General features: G+C 47.4%; 1 protein-coding gene across 1 annotated transcript; it reads right to left on the bottom strand.

The window, feature by feature from the left end:
• Positions 1–49: 49 nt before the first annotated feature.
• CLDN16 (claudin 16) lies at positions 50–10,744 on the bottom strand. Its single transcript, XM_065411270.1, has 5 exons — positions 10,631–10,744; positions 4,780–4,882; positions 2,133–2,297; positions 950–1,141; positions 50–189 (listed from the first exon to the last, which is right to left on the bottom strand). Exons 1-5 carry the CDS (start codon positions 10,742–10,744, stop codon positions 50–52), a joined length of 714 nt encoding a protein of 237 aa, XP_065267342.1.
• Positions 10,745–18,487: the final 7,743 nt, after the last annotated feature.

The raw sequence follows: 18,487 nt of genomic DNA, 5'->3' as shown, positions 1-18,487 counted from the left end.
AAGCAGTTCAAAATAAAAGCAGAGCTCTAGTCTCCTCATTTCCTGTTCCTCACACTCTGGTGTCCATTGCGTACATTTTGGCAGTCGCTGTCTGAGACGATGGATAGTAGGTGTCTGCCACAGTCGTTCCAGCTGGGGAATACATCTTCCTCAAGGAATTAGGGGAATAGAACCTCCCAGAGCCAACATCTGTGTTGCAAAAGGAAAGAAAGAGGGAAATCTGATTAGCAATGACCCAGCCATTTCCATCAGCAAAGTGTCCTCCGAATACAGTGCGATGAGGGTTCCAATTTGTTAATAAGGTAAATAATAACATTGCACTTTACACTTAGACCTCATCTTCCATCTGAGGAGCTCAAAGCCCTTCACAAAGATGAGTAAAGTATTACTATGCCCATTTTACAGGCAAAACACTGCTGCACACTTAACCATCACCCATGATGATGCTGGATAGGAGATGAAGCTTTTTATACAGGCTCTGTGATATTGGGGACTGGGCGTTTAGGGACTGAGCTTCCCAGACAGAGCACCTGGGCAGGGTGCTGGGAAGCTCTTGTTGTTTGGCGCAGCCAGTTGGACGGAACCAGACACAGAACACAGCAGATCTCCTGCGAGCACATGAAGTACTGAGTGATCTCTGAACGCCACATTCTCCAATGCAGTCAGATCAGGAGTGATCCTAAGGTAATAGCCTCTGACAGGCCGCTGGAGAGCTATAGGAAATGTGTGAAGAATCTTGGTCCTGTTCTAAGCGGCTTAGGATCCACAGCCCAGCAGTCAGACCCACACTGGTATTCTCAGCAGTGAATTCAAGGGTCTAATGGACACACAGACTTGAGCTCTCCTCTCTGCCCCAGAGATGCCCCCTAAGCAACGTTCTATCGCTCTGGGCTCCCACGAGATTATTAACCCGTCTTGACTGTGTTTAGTTGATGCCGTTGGGTCTTACCTCGGAAGAGATACATGCAGCAGGTGAGCACAGCCCCAGATAAGAAGCAGCCCAGGGACCCAGCCATTCCGAGCCAACAAGACCAGCCAAACTTATACTGGATGCCCAGAAACACATTGTGCAAAACCAGGGAGGAGCGCTCCACGTACACCCCGAGGGCGTACCAGACTGAGCCAATAAGGCCTGGGAAGCCTGCAGGGCAGGAGAGAAGAGCACCGGAGAGTTCTGTCAGACAGGTCACAGTGATTACCGGGACTATACGATTCCTGGAGTATACTCTGCCATCTCCTAACCCTCCCGTTAGCTCCTGCTGACTTCATCTGGCGGGTCCCATGTGTACTCAAGGGCAGTTTATACTCGATGGGTTTGCTTGCTCAAACGTGTGATGGACACTCTAGCTGGTTGACATCTTTCAAATTTTGAAACCTCTACTTAAAAGTGTGGTGGGGGGAGGGGGGATTATATATCTATGCAATTCCCCCCTGCCCCACCATCCCTTGTTTATCAACTTGTAGCTGATCAGGAGTTTTTGAATGTCAATGTTTTTCAGGCATATTTTGAATTTGGATACACATCCGGAGGAAATTGCCAACAAAATGTTCACAAAGTGCTTTTCGATTAGCTCTAATATGCACCGGGCCATACAGAAGCGGATCTCTGAGCACGTTATAAGCACATGTATTCATAAACCTCCCAGTAATTGGCATTAGAGTCTTTATATCTGTGAGGGAAGTGAAATTGGGAGAGCTTTTTTAATATTGGTGCAAATCCAAATAAATAAAGTTACTTTGTCCATAGTGAGCCAATGCTATAACTTGGCACCTATTTATCCTAGTTACTTCTCTGGCCCCCATCACGCTAGTGTCTAAGAATCTCACACTCTAATGTTGTTAGCCTCAGAATACCCCGGTTGTGAGGCTAAGGCAGGGCAGTGCTCTTATCCCCATTTTACAGATGGGAAACTGAGGCACAGAGAGGCTAAGTAACTTGCCAGGGTCACAAAGGAAGTCAGTGGTATAGTAGAGAATTGAATTTGATTCTCTGGCTAGCAGCCTAACCATTGGACCATGCTTCCTCTCACAGAGCGTGTGTCTCAGCCCACTAAACTACTCACACTCCTTTGCACTAATTATTTATTTTTAATCGGGCCATCCATGATCATGTGACCATACTGAACAAATACCTGCTATGAGCAACGTAACTCCAGACACGAGACAGATGCGCAGCTTGATGGTGGGCTCGTCCGTGAGGAATTTGACACAGTCAAGTCCCAGGAGCAGGAAAGCGAATCCAAACCCCGCCAGGATGTCTGCTGTGATCATCATGGCTCTGGTCAGCACCAGCTTCACTGCAGGACAGGGTAGGGGATTGTGGTGCAGCAAGGAGATACAGCCAGGATCCTAAAAGCTAAAGAACTAGGGGCAGGTCTACACTACCGTGTGAGTCGAGGTAACTTACGGCACTCAGGGGTGTGAAAAAGACACACCCCCAAGTGACACAAGTGACAGCGACCTAAGCGCTGTCCGCACCGGTGACATAGCTTCCGCCTCTCGCAGAAGTGGAGTAATTACGCTGACGGGAGAGCGTGCTCCCATCGTCACAGAGCGTCTTCACCAGACATGCCCATTGAAATCAAAGCACCCGGGGTAGCAGAATCTCTCCAGAAAGGGGTATTGCATGAAACCTTAGGCCTGGTGATCAGCTGACATCTGCCACTTCCCAGCCACATTTAATCCCCAAAAGAGAGTGGCTGCTATGCAGCGCTCTAAAATGATTAAGTCCCCCACATAAAAATCATAGATTAGAATATCAGGGTTGGAAGGGACCTCAGGAAGTATCTAGTCCAATCCCCAGACAAATTTTTGCTTCAGATTCCTAAGTGGCCCCCTCAAGGAGTGAACTCACAACCCTGAGTTTAGTAGGCCAATGCTCAAACCACTGAGCTATCCTCCTCCCCAAATCTTTTGGATAGCATCACAGTGTTAGGCCCCACCACTGATGTCACACCTGGATGACGGTAGTTGACAGGCCCGTAGTTGATGCTAGTTATCCGTAGTCTTGTTTGTATACTGGACATTAATAAAGAAGGCTTCTTCCCCCAACTGGTGACACATCCTCAATTAATCCCACTGCACTATGGCTAATCTAACCATAGATACTTCAAGGGTAAGAATGACTGGAAGATGAAGAAATACTACTGCACCGGTGACTCATGTAGGCCATGCAATATTCAAGTGCAGATGATGAAGGACATACCAATAAGGAACAACTTTACACTGCCGTGGGCATGGACAAGAAGATATAATTAATATCAATAGCTGCTTCTAGAAGTGTATTTGGGTCTAGGGATTTGGTTTGGGCTCATCCGTAATTTTAAGGGGATATTACCTTGAGGATTTATTACAGTGTGCACGGGTGGGTGGTAGTATCTAGATCAGTGTACGGTGTCATCATACTATCTTGGCCAAAGAGAAATTCAAACAGAAGAGAACGTCTGGCTGCCTATTCTCTAGGGCTCATTGAAATGTTTCAAAATAAATTTGGTGGTTTTTTTAGTTTGTTTTATTCAAACTTTTTTGTGATTTTTTTTCAATAACAAAACTTTCAAAATTAAAAAGGAAATAATACAAAAAATTCCAAAAATGTAATTTTGTTTTGGTGGGTAAATTCCCAATTCTGTCCCTTTTTTCCCCACAGGGAAGTGAAAAGGTGAGAGAATTTAGGATTTTACCCACAAAACCAAATGAAATATTTTGCAAAAATAATCAATTTTCTTCATACTTCCAGGGTTGAATTTATCCACGTGCTTTGGGATTCAAAGTTGCTGTGAGGGATCTTTTCTCAAAGGCTTGAGGTTTCATTTCAAAACCAGAATGAAACAGAGATGGATTGAAAGGAGAAACCTCAGTTGTGCTTAATCTGTGTTATATAGGGAGGAATTACAAAGCCTTGGCAACCCAGGAAAGGCCCTGAATGATCTTTTCTATGGGTGGAAGTTGATATCTGCTGATTTTCTTCAATCACAAATATGTACTGGACATTCCTTGAGAAATGAACCATGGTCCGAAGATTTTGGTGCATCAATTTACCTTTGAACTGAATTAACTAAGATGAACTCTGGGTATTTCTGACTCCACATTCTATGTTCTGGGTCTCTGAGTGGCTTTCTGGCACGTCTTTCAATTAAGTCATCAACTACAAGCTCCTTTTCATTGACTCATTCACTTTGCAGTGAAGACAAGCCCTAAGCCTTCAGGTTTCTAAGAGTATCAAATCAGTTTTACATCTTGCAATATGATAAAAATCTCCTGTGGAGCCTACCATACAAAATCTGTCCTTGGAAAGGGGAATGTTTGAAGCTCCTTCACCAGAGGTTTTCTAAAGGAGGCTGGATAGCCATCTGTAACAAATGCTGCATCTTGGCAGGGGGTTAGACTAGATCAGGGGTTCTCAAACATTTTTTGCTGGGATCCCCTTTGAAAATATTTCAGGCTTTGACAATCTCCACTCCCACAAAAAGTGACGAGCCCCCGCATACCATGCCTTACTTCTGCGCTGCTGCTGGGAGCAGTGCTGCCTTCAGAGCTGTGGCCTGGCCAGCAGCCGCTGCTCTCCAGCCACCCAGCTCTGAAGGGCTCGGGCTGACAGCACGAACCCCCTGCATGCGTTGGGGGCTGATAGCTCGCAAACCCCCTCCTTAATAAGCTTGCAACCCCCAGTTTGAGAACCCCTGGATTAGATGACCCTTGTGAACCCTTCTAACCCTATGGTTCTATGATTCTATGTTCTCTACCTGCACAGTTTGTGATTGAAATCTGAAGCATACGTACAGGGGTGCTCGGCAAATATAGAGTCATACTCGTCACAGGTTTGAATCCCATCGAACACGTTGGTGACGCATTCCCACCACAGGCCACGGCACTTTGTGCTCACCTAGAAGTAAAAAAGCAGCGGGTGAGCACACCCCAATGCAACAGCAGGAGCCAGAGGAGGGAGTGCGAGGGACATTTTAGCCCAGCGAAGTCAATGACAAAACTCCCATTGACTTCCACAGGGGCTGGTCTTCATCACTGGACTATTGCTCAAGCGAAAGTGTTCAGTGTACTGAGACCACTACCTATCATGCTGACCCGTATTGTCTCATCGTTTTCTTGTGCTCCCCTGTCTGCAGCCCCCTGTTGTCTCTTCTCTTACGCTTAGATTGTAAGATCTTTGGGGCAGGGACTGTTTGTACAGCACCTAGCACAATGGGGTCCTGGTCTGGGCCTGGGACGCCTAGGTCCTAAAGCAATACAAATAATTAATGACAATAAGAGTTTTGCCATTTCCAGAATCAGGCCCCAGGCTGGTGGTTACCAACATGCCTGGCACTCAGGTCACTCGGAACTGAAAAGTCACTGTATAACTTGGTTCTGAGGGAACATTGTTTTAAATTAAGACGATTCTGCCCCGTATAATTTTACCTCTAGCCACCAGGAATTTGGTAGGGGGAAAAATCCCATGGCTTATGCTTTGGGGTTTCCTGTTTCAAAGTGAACTTAGTGGGAGGGACAGCTGCTGAACTGACATCCCCAGGGACTAAGGTCCTCTCCTGAGTGTGTGGACAAGGTGGCCAGCAGCCATGACGGCTCCCCCCAGTCTGCCTTTTTGCCCTGGGACCATAACTCGGGTTGAGGTCATTCACCATTCATGCCCCCTCGCCCAGATTCCCAGCCCCCTGAGCCTTCCCACCCAACCCCCCAGAAGTCAATCTAACACGGAAGATATTTTTGTTAGCACTGTAAATATGCCAACGGGAATTAAGCACCTCTTGTGTATTCTTGGCATTGCTCGTACGTATAGCAGGGCTAACATGTGTGCTACCTTGGACTCAAGTCTGCATTACGGCTGCCAGAGAAATCCCAGCCTAATTTAACAAAAGAGTAACCCCTGTAGGAAAGAGGAACAGTACCTCTTGTTTGGATGATGAGACAAATCTACTTTTTTGGATGGCAGAACGCACCAAATATCAGCCTTAAATGTAGTCAGATAATAACGGGTACCAACCCAGTTAATAGGACATGTTACACAACTTGTAATCTCTTGAGCTAGGGGAAATGATACCACACTATACTGAAAGAGAATACTCTGTACATCTATGACTGGGTATATAAGCTATCCCTCTTGGCGTAAGACAATACCTTACTAGTTTTCGTTACTATTACACACTGGACTGACAGTTTAAATGTTGGTTCTGTCAGTTCAGCCAGTCCTTTCCCTCTAACATATTAGCTAAGCCATGGCCATTAGGCTACCCTTCGAAGGGGTATACTGATACTCAAGCGCAATGCTTTACACTTAGACACATTCCATTTCCTATTCCACCTAGTGTCAGAGCGTCAGAGAGCTTAAGGCCAGAAGGGACCATTAGGTCATAGGCCAATAACTTGTGTTAGACTAAAGCATTTCAGTCCTCAGGATGTTAACCTGTTGTGTGCCACAGGCAGAGAACAGCAGAGACCGAGGCTGCCACTCAGCCAACTCCTCCTGAGAACAGCTAGCGCCTACAGTCAGACACCGCCCCCACTCACCCCCAAGTTTAGTGTCGCCTTCAAAATGAAGGATTTCAGATAGATCTATACTCCAAATCTAGAGCTCTGCAGGGCTTCAGGACTCACCAGCTTCCATGGAGAATCTACGCCTCTATGTGCAAAACTCTACCCTGGGCCTGAAATCTGAACCGAGCCCTTTGCTAACCCAAGAGCGCTCAGTCAAAGTTTTGTGTGTCTTGGTGTGTTTTGACTGTTGCCCCCCAATCCTGGCCCTGAATTCATTCAGACAGCAATGGCAAGGCCAAAACACCATGGGAGAGGCTCCTGTCTTCCCGCATTCTTCCAGGGTGCCTCTTACCTCTGCACTGCCTTCCCTGTCTGTACCTGTACGGCCACTCCCCACCCCTCAGTCAGAGCTCGTCCCCAGATCCACCTCTGCTGCAGAGCCAGTACGGAATGAGCCATCTCACCCTGGCTCAGTTGAGGAGAGCATGGGGCTAATTGGCGTGCTATTGTAACGGGCCTGTTTCATCCTTCGCTACACCAGTTGTGTGCTGGGGTAACTCTGTTAACCTCCTTCACTATGTTGTTCTCCCCCGACCTCTCCTGTGTCGTCGGTCTTTTCAGCTTGTTAGTTAGGTTGTATTTCTCTAGGTACTGACATGGCTGTCATCACAACAGTCCCTGAGCGCCTCCCTGAATAATAAAGAGAATGGCAAGCAAACGGCTCTGTCTGCAGGGCAAAGGCTGTGTTCACCTTATATGTTTGCACCATGCCTAGCAGAATGGGGCCCTAGTTCTGTGCCGACAACTCCACTCCTCTGGCACAATGGAAATTTCTACCGTCAGAATAAAGCTCATCTGGGCACCAAGTCAGAGCTTCCTTGGGAGCCGTGCCAAGACTGTGGAACGAACTTCCCAGGATCTAAAACTCTCCACCTTCAGCTACCCCTGTCAGGTGTATTTCTGACATGTCTTCTGTAACATAAACATAGAGCAATGCGTGTCTCTAGCTCTAGAGAGCATTTTTAAAATGACAACACAAACCACTGCCCTACACACACTTTCCCGCCTAAGGAGAGGATGAGAGACCCAAACACATGACAGATGTCATGGAATGCATGGTTGGAAGGCTCTCAGATACTAAGGTCATGAATATGGTAGAAGATCTGTTAGAGAATACAATAAAAATGTTAATAATAATTTCTAACCTGGCTGAAACCAGAGAGGGATGAGGTCCCCCGAGAGAGCTTTTTCTGAAGCAGTTTCCAGGCCCGGGAGAGTTCGGAGACCTGTTCAAACTTATCCCAAGTGAACGGTGCCTCTAGCCCAGAAGCTCCCAAATGTCATTGGTTCGTGGTCCACTTTCTTAACAGATGGTTGTGAAGTGAATGGAGGGAATATCAAGCTGATGTTCCCCCAGTGGTACGTGCACTCAGTTTGGGCACCCTTGCTCTAGGGTATTGTTATCCCAACCCAGCAGCGTGCGTAGTGATGCACACAACGAAGGAAACCTAACTCCGGCTCAAACTAACAGCCCCGAATAAAAAGTGCTCAGGGATTCTTACTGGAAACGCAGCTCCTCTCCCTGCAAACCGAAAGCTGATTGAACAATTCTTTGTCGCCTGCTGAAACCAGGAGCAATGTCAATTTCTGAGTGCCCAGGCAATTGATCATTTACCTGCATGCCCATATTTAGAGAGGCAATGAGCTCATTAGGGGAATTAAGCCGCTCGTTCTATCAGGTATTAATGCTGGGGGCACTTTGCTGCGTGGTTTGGTATTCACGCTCAGGGCAGGTATGTGAGAATAGTGGCTACCATTAACCCAACTCCGCGTTAATGGAGCACTTAGGTGAAACCCGGTCGGAGGGTGAAGGCAAGGTTAAAAAGCCTTTTGTTCATGGGCTGGAACCTTTATATGAATTGTTTTATTCAGAATGAATTCAGGTCTGTGAAAAATGAATAGCGAGGCACAAATAGTTATGATGCAGTCAATATGTTTAGGTGCTTTACTGTCAACAGCTAGATTCTGGTGTCTCCCTGTTGTCTTTTAAACTTTCCAAGCCCCGTCATATTCAAGCCATCTGCTGCTAGAGGCAAGGAGAGAAAAAGCTTCCAATGACTTCGGATTTCTCACCTCTGCCTGCAATACATTTAAAAAAGAGCTAAAAGGATAGACTGAAAATCCAGGGCCAGCTTTGGTATAGGTGGACGACGTCCGTTTACACCTGCTGGGGATCAGTCCTTAAATGTATCTGAGCTTAATACTTCGACATGCTGAACATTATCGTTTTGTTTCTTTCTACAGGATAGATCTCTGAGCACCAATCACCATAGTACCTAGGCCATGAGACTATTAGGGTTTGTCTTGTTAGGGGAAAACCATCTTTCCCTTTCACTGTTCTGGGTGGGCCCTAACACCATGGTTATTGCTGTGGCATCTGAAAGCCAGATTCTGATCTCTGCGCCAGTGGTGCCCAGCCAGCGTTACCCCTCTGATTCCATACATTAGCAAGTAGGTGGTAGATAGAAAGTCTGTCTGTAAGACTGCCCGGGAGTGAATTGTGCAAAGCGCAGACTTTTCTAGAGAACATATGTTTTAAAAACTGCAGCCCTTCAGCAGGGTTTGACCATTCTGGGGGTTTCAAAGGCAGCAATAGCAGAACTGTGTGGTACTGTGTACTTGTGAAAGTGGTGAGTGTTTGGGGGCCAGGGGACTGCTTGGGACTGCGTGGTGGGAGGCAGGGAGGTCAGTCTGCTGCCTTGATACTCGCGATTTACTTTTGTTGCCCTTTTTCTAGACTGCTAATCTGTGTAAATGTCAACGGGGAGATTTCTGAGGCTCAGAACTAAAAGCCAATCTCTGCATTCCCCCTGAAGTTCTGCTAGCCCCATAGGTGCGTCTCATCAGAAAGCCACTCAATTACAGACCTAAAAGTCGCAATTCTTCAACAACAAAAACTTCAAAAACAGACTCCAACGAGAAACTGCAGAACTGGAATTAATTTGCAAACTGGACACCATTAAATTAGGCTTGAATAAAGACTAGGGGTGGATGGGTCACGGCTACCACTCTGAAACCTATTTCCCCATGCTAATTTTCCCCCTACTGTTACTCACACCTTCTTGTCAACTGTTTGAAATGGGCCATCCTGATTATCACTACAAACGTTTTTTTTCTCCTGCTGATAATAACCCACCTTAATTGATTTGCCTCATTAGAGTTGGTATGGCAACCCCCGTCTTTTCATGTTCTCTGTATATATATATCTTCCTACTGTATTTTCTATTCCATGCATCTGATGAAGTGGGTTTTAGCCCACGAAAGCTTATGCCCAAATAAATTTGTTGGTCTCTAAGGTGCTACAAGTAGTCCTCGTTCTTTATGCAGATCAGAGGTACACACTTTGGCTTCTTTATTCTACAGAATCTGATCTATAGAATTCACAAAGCAAGGAGAAGATGACCAATCCAGGGTATCCATGTGGCCTGGAAATGTAGGACCAAATTGTGCTCTCTTACATTGGTGCAAATCCAGAGTAATGCTGTTAAAGCCAATGGGGTTATTCTGCATTTACACCGCTGACGCTGAGAACAGATTCTGGGCTGTGAAGTTTGTCGCAGTAAGCAATTTGCTAGAGCAAATACCACTCTCCAAAGTCATTAGCTGCTTTTCACCCAAGATAATAGGGGGAAAGTATGAGAGACAGCGGAACAATGATGCTAGCGGGAGCTACCAGGGACCTAATGCCTACGCTCTCTCCATTTTCTTGGCAGGCTCAGTCTGTAGGATTCCTGAGCAACCTGGCAGCTTGTTTGCTTATAGACGGGTAAACAGAAAAATCAGACTGCAGTGGCACTTGGCAGTCTTTCATGGAGAAATCCATTCCATTCTATTTACCACTGGCTCATTAAACTATCTCAGCCTTTCGCTATAGATGGAGGTTCCCTATATCAATGTTGCCTCTGAGCGGGTTGTACCATATCCCCATCACCCCAGCGGGTGTTTTAGCCTCCCAAAGGCTGGTCTGCTGGGCTCTCATGATGTGGCTTTTTGTTGCCTGTCCCCAAGAAGCATGACCGTCCCCTTTGGTTTCCAAAGGAACGTTCCCATTGCAGTGCGTGGGTCACCCTCATCTCGACCTTACCTCCAGGGAGTCGTCAGCGTTCACCATCCAGCAGTCTGTCCAGGTGGCTGCTATCAAAAACCCAGCAGAGAAGAAGGCGAAGAAACACGCGACATATTGGAGAAGATACCTCATCCCAACGAGCGTTCAGCACGTCCAGGGCATAAAGAACACCACCTCCCAGGGAGCCTCCGGGCCTCAGTTCACTGCTCCTGCCTTTCAACGGCCATCAAGCGAGTGAAGTTCCCTTTTCTTTTACAATCACTAATGCTCAACTGTACAAAACTTAATGTTGCTGTGAGAACAATACACACCGGCTGCAACCGAAGGAGGAGGGTCTGAGAGGTCATCCGAAGCAACCGAGCCCTTGCAGCCAATCAGATTTGTTCAGGTAAAACTCGCTATGGCTGGGAAAAAGCAACTCAAGTTATGCAGAAAGTGCACGCAGGCAATTAAAGAGTCCAAAACTTCCTTGGAATGATGGTCAGGGTTGGTACAATTTGCAGCTTGTCTATGAGCTAGGGAAGTGGTAGAAGAGGAATCAAAATGTAAGCTTCAGGATAGAAGTTTTTTTAATTCCCAGAGATCAGGGAGGAATTTGCCCCCCTCTCTCTCTCTGTCCGTGCCAGAGCACTAGGCAATTGATAGGGGTGCACTTACAAAACAGGCTAGGTTTTACCTTCCTTTGAACCATCAGGTACCCCTGGGTCTCTGCTGGAGGCAGGATGTCAGACTAGATGCACTGGTGATCTGATTCAGTATGGAAATCTGTTACCTTTAAAAGGAAAGAAATATTGAAGAGACAAAGGCCCAGACAACCCAACATGGACACACACCCCTCCCGCCCCCTCCCCGTGAACAGACCACCCCTCCCTGGGTGAACTCAGATCTGGAGCTGGGCATTGCAAATGAGTCAAATCAAAATGTGGGCTCCAAGTTCAGTGGGCTCTAGGTTGGTCGCAATCTGAATTCAGACCCATATGATGGAAGGGCTAAATTCTTCTAAAAGCTTTTTTTGTCTGCTCATCATCTTCATTCGAAATTCAGGCCCTGTCTACCCTGTTTTACCTGAAGGATGCTATAGATGAATAGACAGCTGGTACGATCTGGATAGGAGGGAAAGCGTGTCATTAAACCTGAGTCTTTGAGAAAGGAAGTGATTTGTATTCAGACTGTTAAAAATTATTTGCCTTTTATTTAAGGCTTGTCTACACGGTGGCGCAGTCCAGACAATGGAGATGTGAACGGCAGCGTGCACTAGCTCTAACTGACTGTGCTGGTGCGAACTAGAAGGTACCTAGCTCATGTTTATGTAGTTCAGTTTCAACCAGGATTACGTTATGCTCACTTGGTACCTTTTAGTTCACACCAGCATGGTCTACACAGGCAGGTAGAGTGCTACACATTAGCACACTCTACAAGTCACACCGCCTTAGACCACACTGCACCACAGTGTAGACAAGCCCTTTTTAATCTCACACGCCTGAACAGACAATTGAGAGAAGAGATGTGCTTGTTCAAGGTTCCTCACTCGCCACCACGTTACTCAAGGGATCAGAATGCTCACAGTGGGGGCTGGAAATGGTTTTCTCAGCCGGTGAGAATTTTTGAGGTTCCAAAAACTTTCCCCTCCTGAATCAGGACAAAAGGTCAAACGTTTGAAAATTTTCACAAGCCAACAAGCTGAAAAAATAAAATCGGTTCGGCTCAATTGAAGTTTTGTTTCAATAATTACAAAATTTTTCTTTTTGATTTCTGACCTAGTTGTGGTAGAAATAAAATTACATTTCAAAAGAACTGAAAAACGGAAACTTTTCGTTTTGAGCCTGTGGAAATGGGATGTTTCAGCGATTTCAGAACTTTTGTTTCTAACATTCATTCAAGTCAGAGAATTCTTCTGCAGGGACCCTTTTCTGCAAACAGTTTCCATTTTGATGAACCAGCATTTTTCAGAAAAACGTTTTGTCAAAATTTCCCAATCAGCTGTACAGGTCTGTCGCATCTTACACGCATTTAACATGCGTGATTTCAGCTTTATGCGGTCGGCAAAAAAAAAAAAACAACAACAAAAAAGAGAAAAATAACAATTTTAATACTGTACCTGTAGTGCGGCCGATTCCGCCCGCCATTGAACTCAATGTAATTTTGACTATACGCGGTTTTCGCTTTACGCGCTAACCACGGAACGGAACCCCTGCGTAAGATGAGACTCGTCTGTACTCACCATCCTCGCCTGAGACTTCCAATGAGTCCTCCAGTAAAAGCAAGGAAGATTAAGATTAGAATTCCTGATATTTTCAAAGGAACAAACAAGCAGAAATCCCCATTTCTCTAACGTTTTTATTTGTGGGGTGGGCTGGAGACTCTTAGGAAACTCTCTAACGATGGGCAAATCTCCAGTTAGATTAAACACATGGCTGGGAGCCTGGAATGCCTTAACTCTAATTCCAGCTCTGCTACTGACTCTGTGTGTGACGTGGGCAAATCACTTAACTTCTCTGTGCCTCAATTCCCTCATATATCAGATGGAGATAATGATCCTTACCTGTCTCACAGGATGGTGACAAAGGTTATTGGCCGATGTTAATGGAGCACTCTGAAAATAGAAAGTGCTTTATAGTGCCTCGATCCTGCAGTGATGAGTGTACTAGAAATGCCACAGACAGACAGGGCCTGATTTTAAATCAGGCTTCCATTCATTGTATGCACAACTTATGATGTCATGTAGATGTGTAAATACCTGATTGTGCCTACAAATCTGGTACTTAGATGTGCAAGTGACCGTGCCTCCATTAATGATGACAGGTGCAAAACTGCATGCACAATTTCTCCAGGTGCTGGTGTGGCCCTCATCATAGTTCACAAGTATATTAGCCAGGTATAAAAACGGAGACCAGCCTTTAAAAACTACGCCCATCGGGCCTAAGCAGAAATTATTACATAGTAACACTTGCTTAGCCATGGAAAGTGAGACTTGAGTTACCAGCGTCGTTGGCTCCCCTAGGCACTCTGTGACTTCCGGCTGGTGCTTTAAACGCGATCTATTTAGGTCAGCCCGTGGATTTAGTGCTCCCCAGCCCCAGTCACTGTGGAAGCCTGGCCAGCCAGGACTACCGAAGCAGCATGAATAGCCCAGAAGAAGGTGTTGGGGGGTGAGGGGAGCAGGGTGCCTTGTAGCACCCAAAGTGCAATATTAATGGGTCTTCTTGTCTTGTCCAGGCATCCATGGCTTCCTGGCTGTGACCTCACTGCTTGAGGGAGGAAATGTGTGTGTGTGTGTGTGTGTGTGTGTGTGTGTGTGTGTGTGTGTGTGTGTGTGTACATGCACAGCAGGGGGAAATGTGACCATCACCTGGGCTTTAATAGGTATGGGACATAGAGAACTCTGGGGATACATAAAAAAAAACCTAATGATCTATAGTATTGCTAACTCTAAACATTTAAGGATGATGAACCGGCTGCCCAAAATCATGAGACTGGTTTATAAATCATGAGACTCAAAAGTGAACAGATGGGGGGTTCTTTATATTTACTTTCAGGTGCTGCAGCATTTAGGGCTCATGTTTTCAAGCTCTTCTCCACAGTCAGGAGGACTAGAAAGTTACTTTTTCTTTTAAATGAAAGCTGAGATTCTCCTGGAATAACCTGATTCCAGCAGCTCAGGCTTTAGGGAAAATACCAACTATCACGGTAAAATCACAGGAGCTGGCGATGCTGGATCTGCACCTCTATTTAACATCATGCCCCAAGCCAATGGGTCTCACTAGAAACCACAGGGCACAAGAATCGACCTCCTAAAGGAGCCCTTGACCAGAGACACCCTTAGCACCGTAAACCTGCTACCACCACAATTACATCCTTGCTGGCCGTTCAGAGGGGATAGGATTTAGACCCAGCGTGTGTTTTAAATATAGGGATGGAAAGACCCAGGAGGCTATTCCAGCCATCCCCCTGCCAGTGCAAGATTATTCCCCTTGGTTCGATCTTCAGTGATTTTCTCCGGTGCTGTTTTAAATCTCCCAGCATGATGGGGTTTGCACCACTTCCCTTCTGAGCCTGTTCCTGCCTGTCATCTAAACTCTGACCTGAAGGTGGCAGCAATTCTGTACTATTAACAGAGCTGCTCGAAGTTCACCATTAATGCATGCCTCTTTTGTGATGCTTAACCCATTATTATTATTTACAATGGAAAAGGCTACACAATGACACAGAAAAGCCCCTTTGGCAAATCTCACAGATCTTCCCTGCAAACACCTTTCATTCCACTCACTGCCCCCTGGGAAAAGGCAGCCTCCCAAAAGCGGAGCCAGCATAGAGGCTTGGCGGGCGCTGAGTCTGGGACAGCGGAGGGTCGCAGATCGCCCGGGTGCTGGGAGAGTGGATATGGGGTTAGGGCTTAGGACCAGGAAGATCCCTGGGTGTCTGAGGCTGTGCTGTGCCTCACCATGTCTGACCCCGGCTCTCGGGATGGTCCCGACTGCGGCCTTGTTTATCTTGCCCCATGCCCTACATTGTGGGTTTGCGTGTGACACCATCCCCTCCCCCGCCTCTACACCATCTGCCCAGACGTGCAGGCAAGTGACCTTCCCCAGAGGCAAATGTTCATGCTGCAGCTTGCCCAGCCGCGAGTCATCACAAGGAAGTGGCCACACGCTGCCTGTTTGCTCACAGCCCTAGGGCTCCAAGACACCCTGGAGCTGGCAACCTGAGCAGCATGACTGGTCCCTCCTTTTCAGCATCCAGTAGGTGCTCTATGGACCCCTCTGCTGCCAGACGGAATTAGACTGATGCTCCAGCCAAGCTAGTGTCCCATCTCCTGCTGCCATTAGCCCAACCAGCAGATGATATGAAGAGTTCCTCATATGTATATGGTCCAACTGGGCCATAGCCCATAGAACTGGCAAAGGGAGGGGTAAATTAGACCCCCAGTGCCGGCTAGCATTGCCCTATAGGAAGACAGGCATGTTTCTGCTACCAGCTTCCTTGGATTTCTCGCCGAGGGGCAAAAGCTTTGAATTGCACCAAAGGAATCGCAGGAGCCGCTCAGAGGAACTGCTAAATAGCATCATTCCCATCTGCCCCTGCCAGGCCTCCTTCCCCACACCTGCGGCTGCCCATCAGAAGGGGGCCTCCCCCTCTGGCCAACTTTCTGCTGCTGAGAATCTGTGCTGGGGTTTACAAGGCCGAAGCTGCAGTGAAGCCCAGGACGAATGTAACCTCGGATTCAGCAGTATCAAGCTGGTGCATGACAGCTTGCAATGCGGGCAGGGGCGGCTCTAGGCACCAGCAAAGCAAGCAGGTGCTTGGGGCAGCCCATTTGCAGGGATGGCAGGGATCCAGCATAGGAGCTGAGAACCTAGGGAGGTGGTGGAGTCTCCTTCCTTGGAGGTTTTTAAGGCCCGGCTTGACAAAGCCCTGGCTGGGATGATTTAGTTGGGGATTGGTGCTGCTTTGAGCAGGGGGTTGGACTAGATGACCTCCTGAGGTCCCTATGCCAACATTTTTATGGCTGACTTAGAACAACGCTTCCTTAGCTCTCGTCCCCTAACGCCCCTACTCTACTTGCGCTACATTGATGACATCTTCATCATCTGGACCCATGGAAAAGAAGCCCTTGAGGAATTCCACCATGATTTCAATAATTTCCATCCCACCATCAACCTCAGCCTAGATCAATCCACACAAGCGGTCCATTTCCTGGACACTACTGTGCTAATAAGCGATGGTCACATAAATACCACCCTGTACCGGAAACCTACTGACCGCTACACTTACCTACATGCCTCCAGCTTCCATCCAGGACACACCACACGATCCATTGTCTACAGCCAAGCTCTAAGATATAACCGCATTTGCTCCAATCCCTCAGATAGAGACAAGCACCTACAAGATCTCTATCAAGCATTCTTAAAACTACAATACCCACCTGCTGAAGTGAAAAAACAGATTGACAGAGCCAGACGAGTACCCAGAAGTCACCTCCTACAAGACAGGGCCAACAAAGAAAATAACAGAACACCACTAGCTGTCACCTTCAGCCCCCAACTAAAACCTCTCCAGCGCATCATCAGAGATCTACAACCTATCCTGAAAGATGATCCTTTACTCTCACAGATCTTGGGAGACAGACCTGTCCTCGCTTACAGACAACCCCCCAACCTAAAGCAAATACTCACCAGCAACCACACATCACTGAACAAAAACACTGACCCAGGAACCTATCCTTGTAACAAAGCCCGATGCCAACTCTGTCCACATATCTATTCAAGTGACACCATCATAGGGCCTAATCACATCAGCTATACCATCAGTGGCTCGTTCACCTGCACATCTACCAATGTGATATATGCCATCATGTGCCAGCAATGCCCCTCTGCCATGTACATTGGCCAAACCGGACAGTCTCTACGCAAAAGAATTAATGGACACAAATCTGACATCAGGAATCATAATACTCAAAAACCAGTGGGAGAACACTTTAACCTGTCTGGCCATTCTTTGACAGACCTGCGGGTGGCTATCTTAAAACAGAAAAACTTCAAAAACAGACTCCAACGAGAGACTGCTGAGCTGGAATTGATATGCAAACTAGACACAATCAACTCAGGGCTAAATAGGGATTGGGAATGGCTGAGCCATTACAAACATTGAATCTATCTCCCCTTGTAAGTATTTTCACACTTGCTTCTTATCAAACTGTCTGTACTGAACCATCTTGATTATCACTTCAAAAGTTTTTTTTCTCTTACTTAATTGGCCTCTCAGAGTTGGTAAGACAACTCCCACCTGTTCATGCTCTCTGTATGTGTGTGTATATATATCTCCTCAATATATGGTTCACTCTTTATGCATCCGAAGAAGTGGGTTGTAGCCCACGAAAGCTTATGCTCTAATAAATTTGTTAGTCTCTAAGGTGCCACAAGTACTCCTGTTATTTTTGCGGATACAGACTAACACGGCTGCTACTCTGAAACCTGATATTCTATGATTCTATGAACCAACAGGGGGCCCTGGGAGCTGTAGTTCCTTGGTTAGCTCCCTGCCTATAGAGCCAGCCCTGGAGCAGGGAAAGAACTACATTTCCCAGCATTCCCTTGGCCACTACCAATGGGAAAGAGGGGGAGGGAGTGAGGGAGCTGAGACCCCATGCTGCAGCCTGCCCTGAATGGAGAGCTGCACTCTGAGTAGGGATACCATATAACATTCAAAAAACAGGACACTCCACAGGGAGGGAGAGTAGCTCCACCCTGCCACCATCCACTCCCTCCGCCTGCCCCCCACAGAAACCCCAACCCATCCAACCCCCCTTCTCCCTGTCCCCTGATCACCCCTGCCCCTAACTGCCCCCCAGGACCCCACCCCCTATCTAAGCGCCGCTGCTCCCTGTCTCCTGATCACCCCCTCCCGGGACCCCTGCCCCTAACTGCCCCTTGGGACCCCATCTAAGCCTCCCTTCTCCTTGTCCCCAACTGCCCCCTCCTGAGACCCCCCCCCCAACTTCCGCCCTAGGACCCCACCCCCTACCTATCCCCTGACAAACCCCCGGGACTCCCATGCCTATCCAACCACTGCCTGTCCCCTGACTGCCCCCACCAAACCCCTGACCCATCTAACCCCCCTTCTCCCTGCCCCTGACTGCCCCCCTGAACCTCTGCCCCATCCAACCCCCCCTTCTCCCTGCCCCTGACTGCCCCCCCAAACCTCCGCCCCATCCAACCCTCCAGCCCCCTTACTGTGCCACTCAGACCAGCGTGTCTGGCTCCGCGCAGCGCCAGACACACTGCTGCATACATGCTGCCGTGCTCCCCCGCGGAGCCACAGCCCCCTTCCCCTTCCCACCCCCCAGCACCTGCCTTCCAGATTTGAACACCTCAAAAT

Source organism: Emys orbicularis, chromosome 9 (genome assembly GCF_028017835.1).
Source record: "Emys orbicularis isolate rEmyOrb1 chromosome 9, rEmyOrb1.hap1, whole genome shotgun sequence".
NCBI classification, from domain to species: Eukaryota; Metazoa; Chordata; order Testudines; family Emydidae; genus Emys; species Emys orbicularis.
Note: the sequence above shows the minus strand (reverse complement) of the source record. Positions and strands in the feature narration are given on the sequence as shown.

Coding starts and splice junctions, on each gene's coding strand:
- CLDN16 (XM_065411270.1), bottom strand. CDS start 10,744: ATGAGGTATCTTCTCCAATATGTCGCGTGTTTCTTCGCCTTCTTCTCT. Junction 4,883..10,630: donor ACGCTGACGACTCCCTGGAG/GTAAGGTCGAGA, acceptor TTTTACTTCTAG/GTGAGCACAAAGTGCCGTGG. Junction 190..949: donor CTGCATGTATCTCTTCCGAG/GTAAGACCCAAC, acceptor TTTGCAACACAG/ATGTTGGCTCTGGGAGGTTC.